The sequence below is a fragment of the Callospermophilus lateralis genome, chromosome 5 (genome assembly GCF_048772815.1).
Source record: "Callospermophilus lateralis isolate mCalLat2 chromosome 5, mCalLat2.hap1, whole genome shotgun sequence".
In the NCBI taxonomy this organism is placed as follows: domain Eukaryota; kingdom Metazoa; phylum Chordata; class Mammalia; order Rodentia; family Sciuridae; genus Callospermophilus; species Callospermophilus lateralis.
In genome coordinates this window covers 165,252,584-165,279,068 of record NC_135309.1, presented here as the reverse complement: position 1 = coordinate 165,279,068, position 26,485 = coordinate 165,252,584, and the positions used below count along the sequence as shown (strand labels likewise).

Sequence of the window (26,485 nt, the reverse complement as noted above, 5' to 3'; positions counted from 1 at the left end):
TGGAGTAGACAGAGGACTCTCTGGGGTATCTATGGTGTGTTTGGAGTGGACAGAGGACTCCCTGGTGTATCTGTGTCTTGTTGGACTAGACAGAGGACTCTCTGGGGTATCTATGGTGTGTTGGAGTAGATAGAGGACTCTCTGGGGTATCTATGGTGTGTTGGAGTAGATAGAGGACTCTCTGGGGTATCTATGGTGTGTTGGAGTAGACAGAGGACTCTCTGGGGTGTCTGTGTCTTGTTGGAGTAGATAGAGGACTCTCTGGGGTATCTGTGTCTTGATGGAGTACATAGAGGACTCTCTGGGGTATCTGTGTCTTGATGGAGTAGACAGAGGACTCTCTGGGGTATCTATGGTGTGTTGGAGCAGACAGAGGACTCTCTGGGATATCTGTGTCTTGTTGGAGTGGACAGAGGACTTTCTGGGGTATCTATGGTGTGTTGGAGTAGACAGAGGACTCTCTGGAGTATCTGTTTCTTGTTGGAGTGGACAGAGGACTCTCTGGAGTATCTATGGTGTGTTGGAGTAGATAGAGGACTCTCTGGGGTATCTATGGTGTGTTGGAGTAGACAGAGGACTCTCTGGGGTATCTGTGTCTTGTCGGAATGGACAGAGGACTCTCTGGAGTATCTGTGTCTTGTTGGAGTGGACAGAGGACTCTCTGGTGTATCTGTGTCTTGTTGGAGTAGACAGAGGACTCTCTGGAGTATCTGTGTCTTGTTGGAGTGGACAGAGTACTCTCTGGGGTATCTGTGGTGTGTTGGAGTAGACAGAGGACTCTCTGGGGTATCTATGGTGTGTTGGAGTAGACAGAGGACTCTCTGGTGTATCTGTGTCTTGTTGGAATAGATAGAGGACTCTCTGGGGTATCTGTGTCTTGATGGAGTAGACAGAGGACTCTCTGGGGTATCTATGGTGTGTTGGAGTAGATAGAGGACTCTCTGGGGTATCTGTGTCTTGATGGAGTACATAGAGGACTCTCTGGGGTATCTGTGTCTTGATGGAGTAGACAGAGGACTCTCTGGGGTATCTGTGTCTTGATGGAGTAGACAGAGGACTCTCTGGGGTATCTATGGTGTGTTGGAGTAGATAGAGGACTCTCTGGGGTATCTGTGTCTTGATGGAGTACATAGAGGACTCTCTGGGGTATCTGTGTCTTGTTGGAGTGGACAGAGTACTCTCTGGGGTATCTGTGGTGTGTTGGAGTAGACAGAGGACTCTCTGGGATATCTGTGTCTTGTTGGAGTGGACAGAGGACTTTCTGGGGTATCTATGGTGTGTTGGAGTAGATAGAGGACTCTCTGGTGTATCTGTGTCTTGTTGGAGTAGACAGAGGACTCTCTGGAGTATCTGTGTCTTGTTGGAGTGGACAGAGTACTCTCTGGGGTATCTGTGGTGTGTTGGAGTAGACAGAGGACTCTCTGGGATATCTGTGTCTTGTTGGAGTGGACAGAGGACTCTCTGGGGTATCTGTGGTGTGTTGGAGTGTACAGAGGACTCTCTGGAGTATCTGTGTCTTTTTGGAGTAGATAAAGGACTCTCTGGGGGTATCTGTGTCTTGTTGGAGTGGACAGAGTACTCTCTGGGGTATCTGTGGTGTGTTGGAGTAGACAGAGGACTCTCTGGGGTATCTGTGTCTTGTTGGAGTGGACAGAAGACTCTCTGGGGTATCTGTGGTGTGTTGGAGTGTACAGAGGACTCTCTGGGGTATCTGTGTCTTGTTGGGGTAGACAGAGGACTCTCTGGGGTATCTGTGGTGTGTTGGGGTAGACAGAGGACTCTCTGGGGTATCTATTTCTTATTGGAGTAGACAGAGCACTCTCTGGGGTATCTGTGGTGTGTTGGAGGAGACAAAGGACTCTCTGGGGTATCTATTTCTTATTGGAGTAGACAGAGGACTCGTTGGGGGTATTTATGGTGTGTTGGAATGGACTGAGGACGGTGGGGTATCTCTGGTTTGTTGGAGTAGACAGAGGACTCTCTGGTGTATCTACTTTTTAAAAGTGATCTGTGGGTTTTGTGTCTCTCGTAGCTTTCCTATTTCACCTAAATGTTTGAATATTGAAGAGTGTCTGTCTTAGTTGCTGGGTGCCATAACAAAATACTGCAGACTGAATGCTTTGCATAAGGACTGGTCCCAGGATTCTTCAGGAGGACAGTTGAGGATCAAGCACATCAGGACTTGGTTTTGGGTGGGCAGCTTCTGGTTAGCAGGTGGCCTTGTTCTCACAGGGTGGGACAGGAGCTCAGAGTGTCTCACCCCTCCCTGTGGGGCCAGCCCTATGGGAGCAAGGCTCTTCCAGTAACCTTGTGTGACCCTATCATCTTGCAGGCCCTGGCTTCAATACTGTCCTGGGAAGCATTAGGGTCAGCACAGGATTTGGGAGGACACAATTCAGTCCATAACTGTATTCTCTCACATTCCTTTTGGTGTCTGTGGGATCTCTAGTGACGTTCTTTCTTTCTTTCCTGTAGATCATGACCTTATTTCTTTGATGGGTCTGGCAAGAGGCTCTTCAGTTTTGCTGATGTTTTAAGGAGCACCTGGAGTTTTTGTCATTACCCTTGGGCTGCAAGTCCCACTGCCTCCTCTTTGTCGTTTACATCCTTCTTGGTTGGGGTCCATTCTGTCTTCCAGTTGCTGACATTTGAAGCGTAGATTGTTCTGAGATGGTTCATTTTTCCAGCGAGCATTTGATGCATAGATTTCTGTTGGTGCTCATAACTGGGTTCTGTGGCACTGGATGCACTTATGTTTTCGTTTTTGTTCCGTTTATGAGAGTATTCCTAAAATTTCTTTGATGCCTTCTCTTTGGCCGGGTTACTTTGAAGTGTGTTGCTTTCCAGGGACTTGGTATTTTCCCGCTGCCTTTCTAGTTCAGTTCTGTGGTCTGTGATTGCTGATGTCCAGGCACCATCTCTCCTGGACAGTGTTCTGCTGTCATTGGACGGCGTGTTCTGCGCATTCCGTGAGCTCCATCTACTGCTGTTTGGACATCTGCACCCTTGCTGATGTCCACTGTCCTTGTCCTGCTGACCACTGAGAGAGGCATGGCCATGTCTCCAATGTCTCCCTCCAGTTTGGGCACCTGGTTCTGGGTGCTTGGAAGCCCAGCTGCTGGGTGTGCACACATTCAGGGTGCCATGTCCTCTGGGAGATGCGGCTACCATGCAATGCTGCTTTGTCCCTGGTATGCTCCTTGTTCTGAAGGCCGCCTGATCGGGGCCTCATGCGACTGCCGGTGTCTTCAGTTGGCATCTGTGGGGTGGCCCTTCTGTGCCTTTACTCAGCTTACCTCTGTCTCTAGTCCCAGGGTCCAGCACACATTTCTGGTGTTTTCATGGCCACTCCTGGTGCCGTTGGGTGTGTGTCTGTCCCCTCCTCCAAACAGCATGTGCCTGAGGTCGGATGAGGGCGTCTCGGCACCCCCAAGGCCCAGAGCCTGGGCCGTGCCCTGGGGGCTTTGATACCCTGACTGCCTGGTGAATCAAGACCCTCTAGGCGCATGGGCTGTTTCCCTCGGGTGGGGGCAGGTGAGCTGGGTGGCCAAGCTGGAGGCCAGAGGGGAGGCCAGCTGGCCAAGCAGAGGCCATGAAGAGAGACCTTCCCAGCGCGGCTCCCGAAGGTGGCTCCTGGGCCAGGCCTCCTCCCCAGTGCCTGTGAGGGGCTTTGCTCAGACCAACGGCGGGCCACTGGCTCTGCTGCAGTCCGATGACCACGCCTAGCTGACCGGCACTGGGTTAGGACAGTGTGGACCCCCAGAGCAGAGTGGCCTCAGCTGACCTTCCTGATGCTGGTGACTTTGGGACATCGTGGTGGACTCTGGAGGGTCACCTGGGGTCCTCTGGTGCTTCCAACTTGATTTGCCCTTTTTCATTTTCAGGCCCAGAGATGATGATCCCACCGGCGGAGTGCACCTACGCGGGCAGGAAGAGGAGGAAGCCGGTTCAGAAGCAGTGAGTGTGCCGTCTTCTGCCCGGCGGCTGCCAGCGGGGACGCTGTGCTTTCACTGAGAAAGAGGGTTCAGGGAGGGTGGGCGCAGTGGGCCTGGGCCTGCTGGTTGCCCTGCGCGGGTCACCTCTGCTGCTGGCCCCTCCACCTGCCCTTGGAGGGACCTGAAGCAGGAGGAAGGTGTGTGGTTTGGTTGGGGCCACCTGCCAGGAGGGATGCAGAGGCACACATCCTCAGGATGCCCAGAGGCCGTCGCCAGCCGAAACTGTGTGTGACAGTGGGGACCGTGGTCCAGTGTGTGATGCCATGTGAGGCTGAGGCAGGGTCTGCCTTGCAGCCCTGTCCATGTGTGGCCTCTGTGATAGAGCAGACCTCCTATGGGAAGTCATAGTGGGTTCAAGTCCCCTGCCCACGCCAAGGCTGGATTTTGGGAGGCAGCTCTGGTGGCACGTGGAGCTGGAGCCTCCTGGGCTGCAGGCCTGGAGAGGGCAGGGTGGGTCTGTGGATCGGCACAGGTCCTCAGGGCTGAGCTGGACACACTAAGGAGGAGCTGGGGTGTGGAAGCATGCTCCGAGGGTGGGGCAGAGGAACGTAATGGCCACCAGCTGAAGTGCAGAGCTCCACTGGGCAGTCCAGGGCAGCAGGCAGACTGTGAGTGAGCCCTCAGGCATCCGCTTCTACCTGCCCTTGTTCTGGACAGGTGAGCCCCTCGCCTGGTTGGGACCCCAGGGGACGGCTGGTCTCCGCAGTTGGTCCCCTCCCCGAGGCACCTGAGTCTAGCTGCTTCTCATGAGTCCTCCTGAGACGTGTGTGGGTAGACCAGCACAGGCTTCCCTCTTCCTGGGGTGGAGCCGGCTGCTGTGTGGCTGAGCAGCGCCGTGCCCTGCCAGCCCTGCTCTGTCATCGGCCTGTGAGTCTGCAGCTGCAGGTTCCTGGGCTGGAGCGCAGATATGCTGTGCAAGTGATGCCCACCCAGGCCTCCCACATGTCCCTGTGGGATGGGGACGTGGGTGAAGGACACACCAGCTGCTGCTGCTCACCCTGCCGCAAGCTCAAGGGCTTTGTCCCAGGAGGGTCTTCGGCCCCCATTGCCACCCAGACCTGATATGGGGCTGCAGCAGGCAAATCAGACCCCAGGTCTGGTGCCGATTTCGGGGGTTGGCAGGGCTGCTGGTCGGTGGGGCTGCTGGTCGGCGGCAGGGGCCGGGATCTGGTTGTGTCACCCTCGCTAGCATCAGAGCTGGTGCATTTTAGGTTTCCTACCCCTAGCCAGGAGCTTGTGATGCAGTCTCCCCTCCTTGGCCTAGAGTGCCGGGTCTCATCCTCGGCCAGGCCTAGATCCACGGTGTCGCCTCCTCGGCCAGACCTAGACCTGCCGCATCTCCTCCCCGGCCAGACTAGAGTTGGCGCATCTCTTCCTCAGCCGGACCTAGAGCTGCCATGTCTCTTCCTGGGCCAAGTCTAGAGCCGCCTCGTCTCTTCCCTGGCCAGACCTAGAGCCGCCGCATCTCTTCCCTGGCCAGACCTAGAGCCGCCGTGTCTCTTCCCTGGCCAGACCTAGAGCCGCCGCGTCTCATCCCTGGCCAGACCTAGAGCTGCCATGTCTCTTCCTGGGCCAAGTCTAGAGCTGCCGCGTCTCTTCCCTGGCCAGACTGCATCTTCTCCTCGGCCAAGCCTAGAGCTGCGGTCTCATCCCTGGCCAGACCTAGAGCTGCGGTCTCATCCCTGGCCAGACCTAGAGCTGCGGTCTCATCCCTGGCCAGACCTAGAGCCGCCGCGTCTCTTCGGGGCCAAGTCTAGAGCTGCCGTCTCCTCTGCTGTGAACTCTGGGTGGAGACCCGTGCTCATTTTCCTGAGAGACGACTCATGCTTTTGTGCTTCTTACTGTGGCAGCCTGCTGGGCATCGGGGACCCTCCTATCCTCTCTAGGGGTGTCTACTTTCCCCAGTTCCCACTTCACTTGTGGAATCTTTGCCATGCAGAGAACTTGGACTTCTGTGGAGCTGAGTTTATCATCTTTCCTTTGTGGGTGATTGAACTTTACATCTGATTACAGAGAACTTCTGTGTTTCCAGTTAAGAGAATTTTCCTGTTTTATCTTCTAACACACACACACACACACACACACACACACACACACACTTTTTTTTTTTAACTTAAACCTTTCAGCAGTTGGACTCTCCCTGAATGGCTTTACTGACTAGCCAGTTTTCCACACTGACCTGAGGGGGTGCTGGGCAATGTGGAACTGTGGTTTGAGGGATAATGTGGACAGTCACTGTGTTAGTCTGCTCTCTTTTACTGAAACAAAGTGCCTCAGCTGGGTAATGTATAGAGAATGAAGGTTGGTGCCGCTCACATTTTGAGGCTGGGAGTCCAAGGCGTGGTCTGGCTCTGGGAGGCCCCTCAGCTGCCTGGCAGGATGGGTCATGGTGGAGGCATGTGTGGGAGGGGAAGTCAGCGTGGGGAAGGACTCCATCAAGCCCTTTGGAGAGTGTCACCTTAGGACCTCCCCCCTGGCCCCGAGGTCCCACACTGAGGCACAGTGCCTCAGTGGAGACCACACTCCAGCAGGGAGCTCTGGGGCTCTGAGCTCAGCAGCTGCTCACGCTCACACGCTTTCCCGCTGTTGTGCAGCGAGGAGGCTGAGGCCAGCTTGTCTGGGGTGGGTGCCCCTGTGAAGGTTGCCGTGTCCGTCCTGTGGGGACATATTCTGGGAAACAGCTGGACTTGGCTCTGTTGTTGGCGTCCAGAGAGCCCCTCCTGCAGCCCCTGCTGGAGCTGGCTACCCATCTGCAGGGGCTCTGGCCTCTTGCCAGGGCCGAGGGCTGGGCTAGGTGTGGCCTGGCATCCTGGTCTGTACGTGGGTGGGCTCAGGCCTGCCTGTCCGTCTCCTCCTGGAAAGGGCAGGTGGTGAGGTGTGGAGTGTCGGGCTGGCACACAGCCACAGAGGGACATGTGGAGATTCCTGAGCACTGGCACGGGGCCACAGCAGCTCCTGAGCACCCCAAGGCACAGGGTGCGGGGCAGCGCTGGCCCTTGGGGGCCATGTGATTCTCAGTCGCGACTTTCTCCAGAGGTGAAATGCCTGGAACAACTGGTAGCCTGCTCCTCCCTCCACTTCCCGTCCTCTGGGGTGGCTGAGCCTCCCCAGGGACCGTGTCCGAAGCTCGGAGCAGCCTGGAAGAGTGCTGCTTCCCTCTTCACTGGGATGTGACTGAAGTACATGTTTCAGTTCAGCGGATGAAGTGAATGGGCTGATGGAGCCTTGCTGACGAAACCATTTTCGAATCAAGATCACGAACATTTCCATCACTCCAGGTTTCCCAGTGCCCCTTGGGGACCCCTCCACTGCCCCAAGCAGCCTCTGGTCGGCTTCCTGCTGCTGTGGATGAGTTTGCATTTCCTGGCATTTTGTGCAGATGGGATCGTGTGTTGTGCGTTGGGCTCCTCTGCTGGTGGGGTGGGTCTGGGATCATTGTCCTTCTGACGGCCAGTGGTGTCTGGCCGCATGGCTGTCCTGAGGGTGTTACGTGCTGGTTCTTCCCAGGTGGGGCAGTGCCTGCAAGCACAGACCTCCGGTGCTGCCCAGGGTGGTTAGAGATGCCCAGGGGTGGGTCTGGGCTCACCACGTGGGGGGACTCCCTTTCTCCTGGAATGCATCAGCCTTGTCAGGCAACAGGGACCACTGCAGGAGGTGGCGTGAACACAGGTTTTCCAGGCACCGCCTCTGCCCAGACAGCCTGGGCCAGGTGTCCTGACCTGCTGGGCTGTGGCCAGGAGGTGGAGAGCATGTGACCTTCCCCTGCCCTCCTGTCCTCTGCAGCTGGTCTTTTTTAAAAATATTTTAATTGTAGATGGACACAAGACCTTTATTTTATTTACTTACTTTTTATGTGGTGCTGAGGATCAGACCCAGTGCCTCACATGTGCGAGGCAAGCGCTCTACCACTGAGCTACGACCCCAGCCCTCCGCTGGTCTTTGTCCCCAAGCTGCAGCCTGAGGCGTTGGGCACTGGCTTCCTGTGCGTCTTCAGGAAGGGGTTTCGGTTCTCGTCAGCACTGCGGCTCCTCTGCTCCTGCTCCTAGCAGGGCCACTCCAGAGACCAGGTCCCGCCCCTGAGGCCAGAAGCTCCTGCCTGATGTGGTCTTTTCCCGCAGGAGGCCTGCCCTGGGGGCCGAGAAGTCAAACCCTTCCAAGAGGCACCGGGACCGCCTGAATGCAGAGCTGGACCACCTGGCCAGCCTGCTGCCCTTCCCCCCCGACGTCGTCGCCAAGCTGGATAAGCTCTCTGTCCTGCGCCTCAGCGTGAGCTATCTCAGGGTGAAGAGCTTCTTCCAAGGTAGGACTCGCACCCGCAGCCCTGGGCCTCATCTGATCCCCCTGTGTCCACCTGAGTGCCGTGGGTCTCACCTGGGCCCAACTGTGACCCGGAGAGTGTGGTGCGGTACCTGTGCATCTCCTCCTCCCGCCTCCCCAGACTGCCTTGCTCGGCCCAGGCTCAGGCCATAGGCCTTCTCTGGGGCCAGGTTACAGGGTCCTGGCTGCTCCTCCACACTCCTAGGCAGGGGCTTTCCACCACCTTGATAGGATGGCCCTAGGTGCACTGAGTACTCGGAGCCAGGGTAGCTCTGAGGAGGCCTGGATAGCCCTAGCCCTGGGCTCCCACGCCAGGGACTCCAGAGAAGCAAGGTGTCTACTTTAGGAAGGAACAGGCTCAGCCATGGTCAGAGGTAGGTGTCTACTGTTAATTGTGTGATTTGCCCTGGGCACCGTGGGTGCTACAGCTGCTGGGGTGCATACCCCCTGTCTACACTCCAGGTCAGGCCCCCTGCCCTGGGCACCGTGGGTGCTACAGCTGCTGGGGTGCATGCCCCTGTCTACACTCCAGGTCAGGCCCCCTAGCCTGGGCACTATGGCTGCTACAGCTGCTGGGGTGCATGCCCCCTGTCTACACTCCAGGTCTGGCCCCCTGCCCTGGGCACTATGGCTGCTACAGCTGCTGGGGTGCATGCCCCCTGTCTACACTCCAGGTCTGGCCCCCTGCCCTGGTCACTGTGGGTGCTACAGCTGCTGGGGTGCATGCCCCCTGTCTACACTCCAGGTCAGGCTCCCTGCCCTGGTCACTGTGGGTGCTACAGCTGCTGGGGTGCATGCCCCTGCATACACTCCAGGTCAGGTCCCCTGCCCTGGTCACTGTGGGTGCTACAGCTGCTGGGGTGCATGCCCCCTGTCTACACTCCAGGTCAGGCTCCCTGCCCTGGGCACTATGGCTGCTACAGCTGCTGGGGTGCATGCCCCCTGTCTACACTCCAGGTCAGGCCCCCTGCCCTGGTCACTGTGGGTGCTACAGCTTCTGGAGTACATACCCCCTGTCTACACTCCAGGTCAGGCCCCCTACCCTGGGCACTATGGCTGCTACAGCTGCTGGGGTGCATGCCCCCTGTCTACACTCCAGGTCTGGCCCCCTGCCCTGGGCACTATGGCTGCTACAGCTGCTGGGGTGCATGCCCCCTGTCTACACTCCAGGTCTGGCCCCCTGCCCTGGGCACTGTGGGCGCTGCAGCTGCTGGGGTGCATGCCCCCTGTCTACACTCCAGGTCTGGACCCCTGCCCTGGTCACTGTGGGTGCTGCAGCTGCTGGGTACATACCCCCTGTCTACACTCCAGGTCAGGCCCCCTGCCCTGGGCACTGTGGGTGCTGCAGCTGCTGGGGTGCATACCCCCTGTCTACACTCCAGGTCAGGCCCCCTGCCCTGGTCACTGTGGGTGCTACAGCTGCTGGGGTGCATGCCCCTGTCTACACTCCAGGTCAGGCCCCCTGCCCTGGTCACTGTGGGTGCTACAGCTGCTGGGGTGCATGCCCCTGTCTACACTCCAGGTCAGGCCCCCTGCCCTGGTCACTGTGAGTGCTACAGCTGCTGGGTACATACCCCCTGTCTACACTCCAGGTCAGGCCCCCTGCCCTGGTCACTGTGGGTGCTACAGCTGCTGGAGTACATACCCCTGTCTACACTCCAGGTCAGGCCCCCTGCCCCGGTCACTGTGGGTGCTACAGCTGCTAGAGTACATACCCCTGTCTACACTCCAGGTCAGGCCCCCTGACCTGGGCACTATGGCTGCTACAGCTGCTGGGTACATACCCCCTGTCTACACTCCAGGTCTGGCCCCCTGACCTGGGCACTATGGCTGCTACAGCTGCTGGGTACATACCCCTGTCTACACTCCAGGTCAGGCCCCCTGCCCTGGTCACTGTGGGTGCTACAGCTGCTGGGGTGCATACCCCCTGTCTACACTCCAGGTCTGGCCCCCTGCCCTGGTCACTGTGGCTGCTACAGCTGCTGGGGTGCATGCCTCCTGTCTACACTTCAGGTCAGGCCCCCTGCCCTGGTCACTGTGGGTGCTACAGCTGCTGGGGTGCATGCCCCCTGTCTACACTCCAGGTCAGGCCCCCTGCCCTGGGCACCATGGCTGCTACAGCTGCTGGGGTGCATGCCCCCTGTCTACACTCCAGGTCTGGCCCCCTGCCCTGGGCACTGTGGGTGCTACAGCTGCTGGGGTGCATGCCCCCTGTCTACACTCCAGGTCTGGCCCCCTGCCCTGGGCACTGTGGGTGCTACAGCTGCTGGGGTGCATGCCCCTGTCTACACTCCAGGTCAGGCCCCCTGCCCTGGGCACCATGGCTGCTACAGCTGCTGGGGTGCATGTCCCCTGTCGACACTCCAGGTCTGGCCCCCTGCCCTGGGCACTGTGGGCGCTGCAGCTGCTGGGTACATACCCCCTGTCCACACTCCAGGTCTGGCCCCCTGACCTGGGCACCATGGCTGCTACAGCTGCTGGGTACATACCCCCTGTCTACACTCCAGGTCAGGCCCCCTGCCCTGGTCACTATGGCTGCTACAGCTGCTGGGGTGCATGCCCCTGTCTACACTCCAGGTCAGGCCCCCTGCCCTGGTCACTGTGAGTGCTACAGCTGCTGGGGTGCATGCCTCCTGTCTACACTCCAGGTCAGGCCCCCTGCCCTGGTCACTGTGAGTGCTACAGCTGCTGGGTACATACCCCCTGTCTACACTCCAGGTCAGGCCCCCTGCCCTGGTCACTGTGAGTGCTACAGCTGCTGGGGTGCATGCCTCCTGTCTACACTCCAGGTCAGGCCCCCTGCCCTGGTCACTGTGGGTGCTACAGCTTCTGGAGTACATACCCCCTGTCTACACTCCAGGTCAGGCCTCCTGCCCTGGGCACTATGGCTGCTACAGCTGCTGGGGTGCATGCCCCCTGTCTACACTCCAGGTCAGGCCCCCTGCCCTGGTCACTGTGAGTGCTACAGCTGCTGGGTACATACCCCCTGTCTACACTCCAGGTCTGGCCCCCTGCCCTGGTCACTGTGGGTGCTACAGCTGCTGGGGTGCATGACCCCTGTCTACACTCCAGGTCAGGCCTCCTGCCCTGGGCACTATGGCTGCTACAGCTGCTGGGGTGCATGCCCCCTGTCTACACTCCAGGTCAGGCCCCCTACCCTGGGCACTGTGGATGCTGAAGCTGCTGGGTACATACCCCTGTCTACACTCCAGGTCTGGCCCCCTGCCCTGGGCACTGTGGGTGCTACAGCTGCTGGGGTGCATGCCCCCTGTCTACACTCCAGGTCAGGCCCCCTGCCCTGGGCACCGTGGCTGCTACAGCTGCTGGGGTGCATGCCCCCTGTCTACACTCCAGGTCAGGCCCCCTGCCCTGGTCACTGTGAGTGCTACAGCTGCTGGGTACATACCCCCTGTCTACACTCCAGGTCTGGCCCCCTGCCCTGGGCACTGTGGGTGCTACAGCTGCTGGGGTGCATGCCTCCTGTCTACACTCCAGGTCAGGCCTCCTGCCCTGGGCACTATGGCTGCTACAGCTGCTGGGGTGCATGCCCCCTGTCTACACTCCAGGTCAGGCCCCCTACCCTGGGCACTGTGGATGCTGAAGCTGCTGGGGTGCATGCCCCCTGTCTACACTCCAGGTCTGGCCCCCTGCCCTGGGCACTGTGGGTGCTACAGCTGCTGGGTGCATGCCCCTGTCTACACTCCAGGTCTGGCCCCCTGCCCTGGTCACTGTGGATGCTGCAGCTGCTGGGGTGCATGCCCCCTGTCCACACTCCAGGTCAGGCCCCCTACCCTGGGCACTGTGGATGCTGCAGCTGCTGGGTACATACCCCTGTCTACACTCCAGGTCAGGTCCCCTGCCCTGGTCACTGTGGGTGCTACAGCTGCTGGGGTGCATGCCCCCTGTCTACACTCCAGGTCAGGCCCCCTGCCCTGGGCACTATGGCTGCTACAGCTGCTGGGTACATACCCCCTGTCTACACTCCAGGTCAGGCCCCCTGCCCTGGTCACTGTGGGTGCTACAGCTGCTGGGGTGCATGCCTCCTGTCTACACTCCAGGTCAGGCCCCCTGCCCTGGGCACTGTGGGCGCTGCAGCTGCTGGGGTGCATACCCCTGTCTACACTCCAGGTCAGGCCTCCTGCCCTGGGCACCATGGCTGCTACAGCTGCTGGGGTGCATGCCCCCTGTCTACACTCCAGGTCTGGCCCCCTGCCCTGGGCACTGTGGGCGCTGCAGCTGCTGGGTACATACCCCCTGTCCACACTCCAGGTCTGGCCCCCTGACCTGGGCACCATGGCTGCTACAGCTGCTGGGTACATACCCCCTGTCTACACTCCAGGTCAGGCCCCCTGCCCTGGGCACCGTGGCTGCTACAGCTGCTGGGGTGCATACCCCTGTCTACACTCCAGGTCAGGCCCCCTGCCCTGGGCACTATGGCTGCTACAGCTGCTGGGGTGCATGCCCCTGTCTACACTCCAGGTCAGGCTCCCTGCCCTGGGCACTGTGGGCGCTGCAGCTGCTGGGTACATACCCCCTGTCCACACTCCAGGTCTGGCCCCCTGACCTGGGCACCATGGCTGCTACAGCTGCTGGGTACATACCCCCTGTCTACACTCCAGGTCAGGCCCCCTGCCCTGGGCACCGTGGCTGCTACAGCTGCTGGGGTGCATACCCCTGTCTACACTCCAGGTCAGGCCCCCTACCCTGGGCACTGTGGGCGTTGCAGCTGCTGGGGTGCATACCCTTGTCTACACTCCAGGTCTGGCCCCCTGCCCTGGGCACTGTGGGCGCTGCAGCTGCTGGGGTGTACCCCACCTCACCCACAGTCCAGGTCAGGCCCCTCCCCATCTGCACTGGCTCCAGGCACCCTGGGCAGCAGGGTTAGTGCCCTTCCCCAGCGTGTTGGGCCTTTGTTCTGTCCATCTCTGTCCACCAGGCTTCTGCTCTCTGCACCTAGTTTCTCCTTAGCACATGATGTAGGTGATGGCCAGGCTCTGTCTTGCCCTCCTGCTTATTCAGACCTCCCGCTCTGGGTGGTCCTGGGCCGGATCTCAGATGGCCTCGAGCAGGCTACACGTGTGGACTGGGGGCTTTATGCTGCGGGAGGGTTTTCTGCTGTGTGCCTACAGGGTTGCATCAGGCAGGGTGGGTGGGGCCATGGAGCTGTGGACAGGCCTCTGCAGGTCTGCCGGGTGGGAGGGTTGCCAGCTCTCAGGGCCCCTGCATGTCCTGAAGCAGCATGGGACCCGTCTCCATGTGTGGGCCCCCTGGCCCTGGTGCCCCCGGGGCATGGAGAGGGCATGGAGAGGAAGGCTCAGCACTGACATCTGAGGCAGCTGTCCTGCTCTGGTCTTCTGAGGTCCTCTGCCCAGTCCTCTTACCCTAACCCCAATCCCCACAGGAACTGAGTCCCAAGGCACTTGCAGAGCTTGTCCCAATGGAAAGGTGACGGCGCACTGTGGTTCTTCTCTGGGTTCCCAATTTCTTGTGGAAATGCCCTGGCTTTACCGTTTCTCCACCCAGACCAGGTTCCTCCCACCCAGCTCTGCCTGGGTTGCTGCGGCCGGGTCAGTGCCCACAGTTTGCACCTCTTCTCCAGGAGGGTCTGTGTACAGAAGGGTGTGTGTCGTCTGACCTTGCCACCTGTGGGCAGCTGGAGTGGAGTCTGCCCCCCAGATCCGCTCTTCTTGGAGGGTCCTTTTTATGAATGAACCATGTGAGCTGGGCACAGTGGTGCACACCTGTGATCCCAGAGACTCAGGAGGCTGAAGAGGAGGGCTGCAAGTTCAAGGCCAGCCTAGGCAATGTAGTGAGACCCTGTCTCAAAATAAAATAAAAAGGGTGGGTGTGTAGGTCAGTGGTAGAGGATTCATTCCACAGAAGTGCTAAAAAAATGCATATATGAAAATAAATAAGCCAAGTGGGCTCAGTGAATCCCAGATGCCATGGGATAGTTAGGAGGGGCAGCCTCCGTGTCTGGGCAGCTGGAGGTGTGGTCACTTCACCTTCCTGGCACTGACACACACAGACTCCACCTCTGGGTCAGATTGGGTTTCCCCGCTGGATGGAGGAGAAGAGCCCCAGTTCTGCTGCTTCTGGCTGGTTCCCCCGAACCTCCACACTGAGCCAACAGACAGAATGAATTCCTGACTTACACCTAGCTCCAGGGCTTGTGACGTGAACTGCAGGAATCCTGGGTCGCTGTGCGTGGGCTGTGCTGAGAAAGCCAATCCTTGCGGACACAGGCTTGTAGGAGCCTTGCCACTCTTACCATGAGCTCAGTTTATACCTGCCTTGGTATCCTGCACAGGATCCTGCCTGGTCCCCTCACGTGGTTCATTAATGAGAAGGACGCTCCACTTGAATAGATCTGAGGGCAGACTTGAAGGGGACCGGTAAATTTCAGACTTTCCTGAATTCGTGTGCAGTGTATGCTTAGAAGAGAGTCAAGCTGCAGAGATTGGATCTTCATCTGTGCTTCCTGACTGAGAAGTGGACAAGCTCATTTCATTGAGACTTTATGAAAAGTCCCCTTTGGGAAGGACTTGACCTGGAAAGTTCCAGCCTGGGAGGGTCAAGACAACCTGGAGATGTGACAATGCGTGGCACAGGCTGAGAGCTTTTGTTTTTATTTACTTGGTTTCTTATAGAGCACTTTCAAGTTGCACAACCCTCTGCTGCTGCCGCCTTCTGTGGGCCACTGTCAGGCTGGGATTTTCCACCCTGTGAACTTCATCATCCACAGAAGGGGAAATTCAGGGTGAAGACGGCAGTGGGGGAGGGGATGTGGAGGAGGCGGTCACATCCTGTCCTGGGGCAGGAGCAGAGCTGGGCCCCTTCCAGGCCTGAGCTGGAAGTGGGGCCTATGGCCCTGGGCACTGACTGGGGGGGCCTGAGAGGCCCCAGGCCTGCCACGTGGACGGCATCCTCTAGAGGACTCAGGGGGACAGGAGCATTGATCAGATGAACAGAGGTACATTCTGTGGAGATACTGGCCAGAGAGAGGACCGCCCGGAACAGCAAGCAGAAGGGGAGGCTCAGCCAGGACCCAGGAGGACCTGGAGACCGTGGTGGAGTGTCGGGTGTGTGCTGGGAGGCGTCGGGGCTGCCGTGGGAGTGTGGCGGCTGGAGGCAGCCCTGGGAAGGGCCGCTGCTCTGGGTTCAGCCTGCGGCACCCATGCCCGGGGTCCCCCAGGTCCGCACTCACCTGGTCTGTGTGGGCATGTCTGCTGCACTATGACCCTGGGACAGAAGGTCCCTGACACCAGGAAGGTACGTCCTGGGCCCTGAGTTCAGGGATGTGCCTGAGCAAGTGCTTGAGACCAGCAGGAGCTTCCAGGCCGTGGATGGAAGCAGCAGTTTTACCTGAGACACGGATTTCAGCTCCCACGATGGGGTTGTCCTTCTCAGCCAAGGGTGGTGGCGCTTCCTGCCCCGGGGAAGGCTGAGGCGGAGGACTCCTTGCCCAGGAGTTCCAGACCAGCCCGGGCAGCACAGTGAGACTCATCACTGTAGCAGTCACCCTCCTCCTGACAATCGATCTCCATCATGGACTGCGCGCTGGGTCCCCAGCCCAGGTTCTGGAGCAGCCTGGTGGCATTTGGAAATGAGGTCTCTAAGGATCTTCCCCTCATGGGAGGAGACATACCTGAGGCTCGCCAGGCGTGCGCACCACAGAGGAGCACCACACTGAAGCAGCCGTGGCACACCCAGATCGGGTCCTCTGCTGTGCCTCCAGCCCTGGGCTGGGAGAAGGCAAGCCTGGGTCTGGGCGGAGGCCTTGCGTTTCAGGCAGCTGCGCAGTCCAAGATCTGGGCACTGAACTCAGGTGTGTGCTGGGAGGCTGTCGGGGCTGCGGTGGGAGTGTGGCTGCTGGACAGCTCTGGGAAGGTCGCAGCTGGCCTCCGCGGTGCTAGAGATCACCTGCCCTCACCGCAGCACGGAGGTCAGATGCAGCATTAGCCGTGCTCCGGGTGAGGACTCAGAATGGGTGCATGGCTGGGGACCGGAGGGGAGGGCACACTCCTCAGAAGTGACAGAGCGTGCTTCATGGTGTTCGTGCAGGGCAGTCGAACCTGCACGGGATGAGGCTGGATCCTCAGCCGGGGCTCCTAAGCAGGGTGTTGGGGACTGATGCCTCTGCTATGGCGAACCGTGTGAGGAGAGACACATCGCAGGGACCAGACCTTGAAGATTTGGAAAGTTCCTGGCCTACTCATGCCCAGCCATTTGCTAAGGCCCCTGTGGGTGTGGACCACAGCCCTCACTGTCCCAGTGGAACCCAGGGGAGCTGGTGGCACCAGCAGACACTGCCCACGTGGACGACAGGAGCAGGATGGACAACAGGACACAGGTGCTCCCTGTTGCTCTGGGGAGCAGAGCTGAGGCTGGTCACTGGGCCTGTGGTGCAAGTAGGGGAGTCCTCCTGGGCGCGCCTGGCCTCCTGGAGCCTGAGGTTTCCCTGCTTGGCTCTCAGCTGGAGGGAGCGTTGCCGGAAGGAGCCTCCTCAGGTCCATCTAGGCTGATGTTTAGACAGCGCTTCGGCTTGGAGTGGGTGGGTGCTGGAGGGAGGGGAGGTGTGGCAGCTCCGGGGTGGAGTGGACCCTGCCCCGTGGTCGTCGTGGGGGCACTCTTGATGGTCTCCTGGGCTGGTCTGGTTTTCCTTCCTCTCCCAGCTGTTCCAGGAGGTGAGCCTGGCCATGAAGAGAGAGACTTGCTCCTTCCCTCCTCGCGGAGCTGGCTCTCCCCAGGACCCAGGGGGGAGCTGGCCTCCAGTCTGTGCTTCCCTGGCACTGCCCAGCAGTCCGCTCTGTGGCTGGTTCTCCCAGCCTGGGAGTGTCCAGACATCCCCAGGCGTCACCATCCTTCCAGCAGATGGACAGCACCTTTGGTCGGGTGGCCCCCGCAGGCTGCTCGATCACCAGGGTCAGTCTAGTGACATGTTAAGAACTGAGCTGTCTCAGGTGCGGCCATGGGCTGCTGTGGGTAGGGTCCTGGGAGCCAGGTAGACTGCTCATCCCTCGTCCCCTGCACTGGCAGCTGTAGTTCCTGGGTGGGAGCAGCAGGAGAGGACACAGGCCAGGAACCGTCCCATGAGGCTGGCGTGGCTGTGAGTGGGACCCAGGGGGCTCTCAGGTGTCTTGGTCACGTGGGAGACCATCACGCGTCTCTGTACAGCCTGGTGTGGGTGGCACCCTGCAGGTGGTCCCTGGCATTTCCCTCCTTAGCCTGGCCCCTGGTGTCATCTCCAGGCACCTCGGGCAGCATTTGGACCCCCAGCCTAGGGAGCCGCAGTGTGGCCCCAGGTCCAGGGCTGTGCCTTCCAGCCTCCAAGGTGGCAGGATCCCCACCTGCAGTCCGTGCCCGTGGAGAGCTCCAGGCACATTGGCCCCTTGGATCAGCGTCAGAGGGGTGGTGGCCTCGGGGCTCTCACCAGCCCTAGGAGACAGACACTGAGGGGCCTGGGGAGAAGCTGCTGCTCTCCTAGTGCAGGAGGGGGAGTGACTCACCGGATCCTCTGAGGACACCCTCCTGTTCACTCTGGATGTGCCTCCTCTGCCCACTTTCTTGGGAGAGTGGTATCTGCTGTCCTGGGGCCTCTGCTAAGACTCATACTGAAAGAGCCCCTTCTTCTTCATGCTTGTGGACTTAAATGCACAGTCCTTGCCCCCCTGGGATTCAAAAGTCTCATCTCTTCCATTTCCAGCAAGCATCCAATTCATCCTTCTGCTGAGGCAGCCAAAAATGCAAGATAAAGCAGGCTGACCCTTTCAACATTGATGGATGAGCTGGCAAGAAATTAAGGAGTACTCAGAGATTAAAACCAGGAAGCTGAGAACAGAGAGAGCTTAGAAGGAATATCAGGGTGTACCTCAGGCAGAGGACGGGAGTTCCAGGTGAGGATTTGTGATGCAGAAGTGACAAGGAGTGGCAAGGTGGTCACTCGGAGAGAAGCAACCTGAACACAACTGTGCAAAGCTGTAGCAACAACATAGTGAGAGCAGAACAGGAATAAAGTGTGGCCATGATGGTGTGTGGCTCTGAGGATGGTGATCCGGGTCAGAGCATTCTCAGGTCCTGCTATTGACCCTGGAGGCTGATTCTCTAACTTCCATATGGAAGTGGACTTTAATTTTCAAACTAATGGAAAGGAAAAAATGAGAAGGAAATAATGTGGTCTGAAGGAAAAGACAAGAAAGTAGGGGAAAACCACTACAGGGGTGGAACAGATAGGCAGCACAACAATAAACGTGAATGGACTAAGCCTGCCGTGTAAAAGGTAGAGATCGTTGGCGTAGATCACACACGCTATTCACAGAAAGCCCATCTGATACTCCAGCGTGCAGGAAGGGCCAAAATAAATGACAGGAAAGGTACTGCAAGAAGTCTGATGAGAGTATGTTTCTTTCAAAACATTGATTTTGGTCTAAAATGTTTATTGGAGTTAGAGCTGGTGGGGGAGAGATTTTTCAACATAATTATTAAACAGTTAATCTCATCAAGTGGATAAAATAATTCTAAATTAGTACACTCCTAATATCTCAAAATGTATCAAGCAAATATTGACAGAACTATAAAAAAGAATACATAAATTCATCATTAGAAAGATTACAAATAGCTCATATTTAGTAAGACATATAAAGAATAAAAATTATAGATTTGACAAATGCAAAAAATATAATGGCTATATCCCAAAACAAAATTATATATATCCAAAACAGATTTATAAATGAATTTTCTAAGTGAATGGAACCATTTTGGTCAATAAAATAAATCTTAATGAATTTTAAAAGTCACAGTCAAGCTGGGCACCGTGGCACACCCTGTCGTCCCAGCTGATTTTGCGTTTGAGGTCCCACCATGTTTCTTTGTGATTGTGACTTTGTGGGGGTGGTAACGGGATCGAACTCAGGGTCACTTTACCACCGAGCCACATCCCCAGACCTTTTTATTTTTTAATTGGAGACACTAAGTTGCTTAGGGCCTGGCTAAGTTGCTGAGGCTGGTTTTAAATTTGTAATCCTCCTGCCTCAGCCTCCTGATCACTGGGATTACAGTCTTGTGCCATAATACTCAGCTCAATTAGTTTTGATAAGGAACAGTATGATAACAATAGAGCCAAAGAAAGGAAATAATGCAAAATAATATGTTGATTGAAATAGAAAAACATTAGAACATTAAAATGATCAACTTTATAAATTCTGGTGAGATTGATCAAGGAAAAAAGTAACCAGTATTAGGGGGCTTGGGGATAAGCTCAGTTGATGGAGTGCTTGCCTCACATGCACAAGGCCCTAGGTTCAATCCCCAGCACCACAAAACAAACAAACAAACAAAAAAACAGTATTAAGAACATAAAGAATATACACACAATAATATCTAAAGCAATATATATACAGTATTAGGGATATAGATGCATCTATATAGATTTGAAAGATAACTTCAGGCTGTTAGGAACGAATAAATGCTAATAAATTTGAAGACAAATGGAAAATTCCTAGGAAACAAAGCTTCCTAAAACTGATTCAAGATGAAACAGAAAACCTGAATAGTCAGGATACCATTAAAGAAAGTGAGTCGTTAGTTTAAGTCCCTCCAGAGAAATCTCCACACAATATACAAGGGGAAATGACTTCACTCTGTACTGAATCTGCGGTTTTGAACTCGAATTGGAGGTATTGGTGTGAACTCAGGATTTTCAGTGTATACTGAAAATATAGTGTACAGAGAAATACAGTATACCGAGAGATGGAGACATGCATGTGTATATACAGAGTGTATGGTTCACACCTGTCTACTGAGGGCCTGGGGAGAGTGACACCCCGGGAGCAGTGACATAACAGCCTGTTATGACTTGGATGTGAAGTGTCCCCAGAAGCTCATGTGAGAGAATATTCAGAAATGAATGTTCAGAATTGAAATATTCAGGAATATTCAGAAATGAAACGACTAGATGATGAGGCTGTAACCTAATCAGTGGATTGATCCACTTGCATGGATTAACTGGGTGATAACTAAAGGCAGGCAGGGTGTGGCTGGAGAACTAGGTCACGGGGGACATGCCTCTGGGGCTTACATTCTGTCCTTGGCACATCTCTCTCTCTCTCACCATCTCTCTTTCTCTCTCTGCTTCCTGGCCGCCATGTCCTGAGCTGCTTTCCTTCACCCACCCTTCCACCATGATGTTCTGCTGTGGAGGTGGCTGACCATGGACTGAACCTCTGAAACCGTGAGCCACGAATAAACCTTTCCTCTGCTGAGTTGTCTTTGTCCAGACTCTGATCACAGCAACAAAAGCTGACTGCCGCCCATGCAGACCTTCCTTTCTAAAGACCCCACACTACTAAAAGCACAAGAGCTTTTGGGCTCCCACCAAAGATGGATTGGGAAAATACAAGATGGCCTCAGAAGTCCATTCACCAGCGGGCAAGGTGGACCCAGAGTGGTAGAGTGCCATTGTGAAGGGGCCACTGCCATGCCAGGGTGGACTCCGGAATCACGACGGATCACAGTAGCAATGGCTGACAACCCAGTAAATAAGTTGGGACCCCGTCAGTCCACACGGACACAGAGGAATGTCGAATAGCCAGGAGCTCTTCCTCACAGTGCCCTGCCGATGAACAAACCCAGGAGACGTGATGTTAGAGAGGAGAGGGCACTTGACCTGTCACTTGTTGACCCCTGCAGTCAAACTCAGGCAAAATCAAGCACAAGTGCTGAGATTGGTGGTGAAAGTGGGTGAGAAATGAGATTTTTGTCGTCATGAACAAAGTGTCTGTTAATGGCCTTAATCACCAAGGGGAAACCCAGCATTTGTTGTTCTGGGGTCTCACTTCGCCCTGCCAGAGTGGCTGTCCACACTGTGCCATGCATGACCTTCTGGGGTGATTGCGAGCAGTCTGCAGTGAGTGTCCTGGAGTTCATGACAGCCAGGAGCACTGGGCAGAGGGCAGAGGGCAGGGCCAGCCCAGCCTCTGCTTAAGGACGTTGGCATGGCTGGGAAGGTCTTTGGCTGCTGCGTATTGTTCTTGTCACTTGGTGCTGTCTCTAAATAAAGCCAACGGGGGAGCAAAAGCCTGAGAAGTTGTGAGGAAGTCACCAGGGTCCCCCACTGTGATGGCACCAGCCTGGCTGGAGGGGAAGAGGCCGTCCCCAGGGAGCAGTGAGGGCGAGACCATGGCATGCACGTGCATCCGAGGGGCGAGGTGGGGTCTGCAGGAGCAGGGCTGGGCGGGGTGTGAGGGGCGCTCCAGGGCCTGGGGGCCCCTGTGACTCTCCTGCCCGTCCCCAGCCTTGAGGCCTGCTGCTGCCTGCTGAGCAGGTGAGATCTGTCCTGTCAATGGTACCAAGACACCTGCATGCAGGAGTGTGACGTCTGAGGTGCAGTCAGAGCCACAGGGCTCCAGCTCCTCCAGAACCCTCTCTGGTGTTCTGAGTGAAGGGGACAGTCCCCAGCTCCCCCTGCCCTGGGTCTGCTGGCTCTCTGCCACGCCCACCGGCCTCTTTCCCACAGGGCAGCATTTCAGCTTCACACCTGGAAGAGGACGCGTGACAGCACCCCTGGTTCAGCCGTGTTGGAGGCTGTGTAGCGTGCCCTCACGTCGCATTCACGGCTCGTCTTCTCAATCCCGTCACCCTCTGCAGCCATCTCCGCCGTGTCGTTCTGGTCCTTGCCATAGTGAGAGGACTAGGTGGGTGGCCACTATGTCTCCATGGTGGACGTCGCTCTGCACTCCCACCAGCAGGGGCGAGAAGACCCACTCTCCACTCCCTGCCCGGTCACTGTTGCCTTTCTGGCAGGTCCTCCCACTGGGTGGGGGATAGCTCTGGGGGCTTGACTTGCCTTTCCCTGTTCCACACTGCTGCACATTGTTTCACGTGCTTTTGGCCTTTATAGGTCTTCTTTTGAGCAATGTCTGTATGGATCATCGGCCCACAGATCAGCATGTGGAGTGATTTGTGAATTTTCTATTTTGCTTCTTTGGTCTGCCTTATTTCTCCGCCAGCACCATGCTGAGTTGGCCATTGTAGCTCTGTATTACTGGGATGGTGAGCTGTCCATCACTCTGACTATAAGACCCGACATAAGCTACTTAAAGGAGGCAAAGGTCTGTTTGGGCTCATAATTTTGGAGTGTTCAGCTCATGGTCAGCAGACTCCATTGCTTTGGGACTGAGTGAAGCACACATCATGGCACAAGGTCTTGGTGGAGGATGGCTGCTGGGCTCCTGCATCTGGGAGGCAGAGCTGGGACAAGATACCCTTCCAGGGAACACCCAGACCACTTTCTTCAGCCACACTCCACCACTTAGATCTCACCACCTTCCAGTTGTCTGTGCAGCGATCAGTGGATTGAGTCACTGCTGAGGTCAGAGCCTGATGATCCAGGCACCAAAGCCCCAGCGCTGTATATTCCCGCCCAGGGGCCAGGTCTTGCACACGTGAGCCTTTGGGGGACCCTCCAGAGCCAGCCTTAGCGAGGGTGTTTTGAAGTCAGGTTGGTTGCCTCCAGCTTGTTCTCCTCTCTCGGGTTGCTTGGGCGACTCTGGGTCTCTGTAGGTCCATATGAAATTTGTGAGTGTTTTTTCTAGTTGGGTGAACAGTGTCGCTGGTACTGTGATGGGAACTGAATCTGTAGGTTGCTTTTGGTTGTGTATAAAAAACAACAATGTTAGTTCTTCCAATTCAGAATGGAATCCTCCCATTTTTTGTTTTCTTTATAATTTTTTAAAATTAATGCTTAATAATTTTCACCGTTGAGATCTTTTACCTCCTTAGCCATATTCATTCCTATGTGTTTTGTTTATTTTGTGATATTGTGAAAGGGATTACTTTTTGATTTCTCTTTGAGCAGTCTCTTATTGAAAAGGCGGTTGTTTCTTGTGTGCTGATTTTGGGTCCTGCAGCTTGATTTGCTGATCGACTGTTTGGTGGAGTGTGTAGGATTCTCATTCCTGAGATGGCATCATCTGCAGTGGGATGATTCCACTTCCTCCCCTCCAGTGTGGGTGCCCTTGTCCCCTCTCTTGCCCGACTGCTCTGCTCAGACTCCTAGCACTGTGTGGGGTGGGACTGGTGAGTGACATCCTTGTTGTGTTCCAGATCTTGGACGAAACACTTTCGGCTTTTCCCCTGCATGACACACACAGTGTGAGGGTGGCTGTGGGTTGTCATTTGTCGCTTTGTCATGTTGAGGGGTCCCTCCCATTCCTAATTTGTTGAGGGTTTGATTTGTCTTCCTTTCCTGGCTCCTTGTGCTGTTGCCAGGCTGTTTACCTGTGATCTTTCTGTTTTTCCGTGACTGCTCCTCACTGTAGACTCCCCTTGTAGAATGGCTTCTGCTGTTTCCCGTAGGTCTTTGTTATGTTGTGTTTCCATATTTACTGTTTCAAGAGATTTTAAAATCTCTCTATGCATTCACCCGTCATTCCACAGCATGCTGTTTAATCTCCATGTATTCAGGCAATTTATAAAATTCCTTTTGCCGAATTCTAGTTTTATCCCATTGTGGTCAGAGAAGATAACATGATATGATTCTTATTTTTTTGAAAATTTGAGGCTAGTTTTGTGGCCTAACATATGACCTATCCTGGAGAATGTTCCACGCACTGAGGAGAAGAATGCGTGTTCTGCAGCTGTGTGGTGAAGGGCTCTGTAAATGTGTGTTCAGTCAGTTTGGCCCATGGTCTAGCTCTGCTGTTTTTGTTTTAACCATCTGGATAGTCTGTCCACTGATGAAAGTGAGGAGTCCTACAACCACAACAGCTTTGGAGCCTTTCTCTCCCTCTGGATCTAAAAATGTCTGCTTTCTGTAGTTTGGTGTCTCAGCATGGGTGTATATGTGTTTATTTATCTATTTATTTATTTTAAGAAATTAACATTGGTATAGTATTATTATTTTTAAAGAGAGAGAGAGAGAATTTTGATATTTATTTTTTAGTTTTCGGCGGACACAACATCTTTGTTTGCATGTGGTGCTGAGGATCGAACCCGGGTCGCACACATGCCAGGCGAGCGCGCTACCGCTTGAGCCCCATCCCCAGCCCCTGTATATGTGTTTATGATTGTGATTTCCTCTTGTTGAATTGTTCCCTTTATCTTCCTTTTCTCTTTTTACAGTTTTTGGCTTGAAGTCTATTTTATCTGAAATGAGCAGCTGTTCCTGCTTACTTTTGGGGATCATCTACTTGGAATATGTTTTCCAACCCTTCAGCTCCAGTCTGTGTGTGTCTTTACTAGTGAAGGGAGTGTCCTGTAGGCAGTATATAGCTGGGTCTTTTCTTCATGTGTTCAGGCACTCTCCGTCTTTTGACTCGGGAATTCACTCTGTTTACACTCAAGGTGTACTTATTCCTGCCCTTGTTTTCTGGTTGTTTGTCCATTCTTTGTCCCTTTGCATCTCTCTTGTTGTTCATATTTGTGGTTTTCTGCAGTGGTGAGGTTTAGTTCTTTTTTTCCTTTTTCCTTTGCATCTATCTTTTGCTTTCCTGCGCTCGCTCGCTCGCTCGCTCGCTTGCATTCCTTTCTTCTGTGTGTGCAGATCCAGTTTTCCCACTTTCTGAAGAGGCTGTCCCCTGGGGCACCATGGATTCCGTGAGAGAGGCTCCATTCTCAAGATGGTGCTGTGGCATCTTGAGCAAGCTCCTCTAAAGCAGAGCTGCCCTGCGTGCTCCAGGCAGTCCCCAGTCCCTGGTGTCCCCTGGTGTCTGCTGGGGCTGGGGTCACAGCTGACATGTGCCCCGTTCTCCTCTCTCTGCCCCTTCCACGACTCTGGTCCTGCCAGCTCCCACCCCTCCAAGCTGCGCTCTGGCACTCTCCCTCAGCCACGTACTTTGAAGGCAGTGTTCTATTTGTTGGGTTCTCTGGGGCTGGGTGGGCATGGGTGCCTCTGACCAGCCATCTCAGGGCTCCTCCTTAAGTCTCCACTCAGCCAACATTCAGCAGCCACCTCGGCCACGCGCTCAGCCTCACGCCACCCGCCACCCGCCACCTGGAAGACCTGATAGAACCTCTCGCCCTCCCTGCTCCCCTCTCCACACGTGGCCTTAAAGTGGCTGGATTCTGTCACTAATTCCCTGCTAATCCCAAGATGGGGGCTGGCCATGATGCTGAGGAAATGAGCCAGGGCCTGGGTAGACGAGTGACCATGTCCCTAGGAGGTGCAGGCACTGGCAGCATCAGGCCCCAGAACATTCTACTCCCCCAGGCCGCATCTCCCCGTGGTGACACTGTGAAGCTCTTATGGCTGCTGGAGGCCCACAGTGACGGTGATGGGAGGTTTATGGGAGGAAGCAAAGACCTGGATGAGCACAGGAAGGCCAACTCACCATCAGTGTTATTTGAAAGTTTATGGTTATATAACTTGATGAATTTACTCATAAGTTCATTATAAAGAAATCCGTGGCTCTCTCTGGCCCCTGAGCTGGACCATCATCATGGACATGAAAGTTTACAGGTGGGGCAGGGTCTGCACCTGTGCATGTGAGGTGGGCTAGCGTCCTCGCCTGCAGAATAACCTCACTGTGAAGCGAGGCTCTATCCTGCGGAAGCCTCAGGACGGCTCTCGGCCGTGGGGCAGTGCCCATGCACGTTCCTCTGCACACCTCAGAACTGTGCTTTATTAATGGAATAAGTATTGGATTTTGGAAGATCTGATTTCAGCAGGCACTTTTTTGTTTTGTTTTACAAAACTTCTTTGACTTCTACTGACCCTGATGTACTTTCTCTTGATATGTCTTGCTGAAACTTGCATTTCTTGTTGAAACTTAACAAGAATGACCAAATGATTAGCTTAAAACAGATGTTTCACATCAGGAAGAAACATGGGTCTACATAGTGTATACATAATGCTCTTTTTCCCCCCAAAGAGCTATTTTTGGTTGCATCTTTCAGAACTTCTCAGGGCTTGGAGCAAGGGTGCATTTCTTCTGCAGGACGCCCTGCAGCTCTGGCTGGTGTGGCTTGAGAAAGTGGTTAACAGGAGATGGTGTGGGCACTGCAGGCTGTGTTCCCCGGTCCTCGGTGCCTCGGAGGAAGTGCATCTTTTGTGGTTCTTTTTGATCTGTATGGAAGTGAGAAATCTCTAAAACTCACTGGTGCATTTTGAAAAATCTGGAACTTCTTTCTACAGAACCTGCAGCAGGTTGATGCAGTGCCCATCTCGGACTGCCCTC

The 26,485-nt window shown here is 55.6% G+C and overlaps 1 protein-coding gene across 1 annotated transcript in view; it reads left to right on the top strand.

Annotated features, from left to right (window-relative positions):
* Nucleotides 1-3,895: 3,895 nt before the first annotated feature.
* Nucleotides 3,896-26,485, top strand: part of Ahrr (aryl hydrocarbon receptor repressor) — a 71,745-nt gene continuing 49,155 nt past the window's right edge. Inside the window, exons 1-2 of the mRNA XM_077109541.1 lie at nucleotides 3,896-3,957; nucleotides 8,114-8,295. Coding sequence (XP_076965656.1) covers nucleotides 3,896-3,957; nucleotides 8,114-8,295 — 244 coding nt within the window. The remainder of the gene's footprint in view (nucleotides 3,958-8,113; nucleotides 8,296-26,485) is intronic.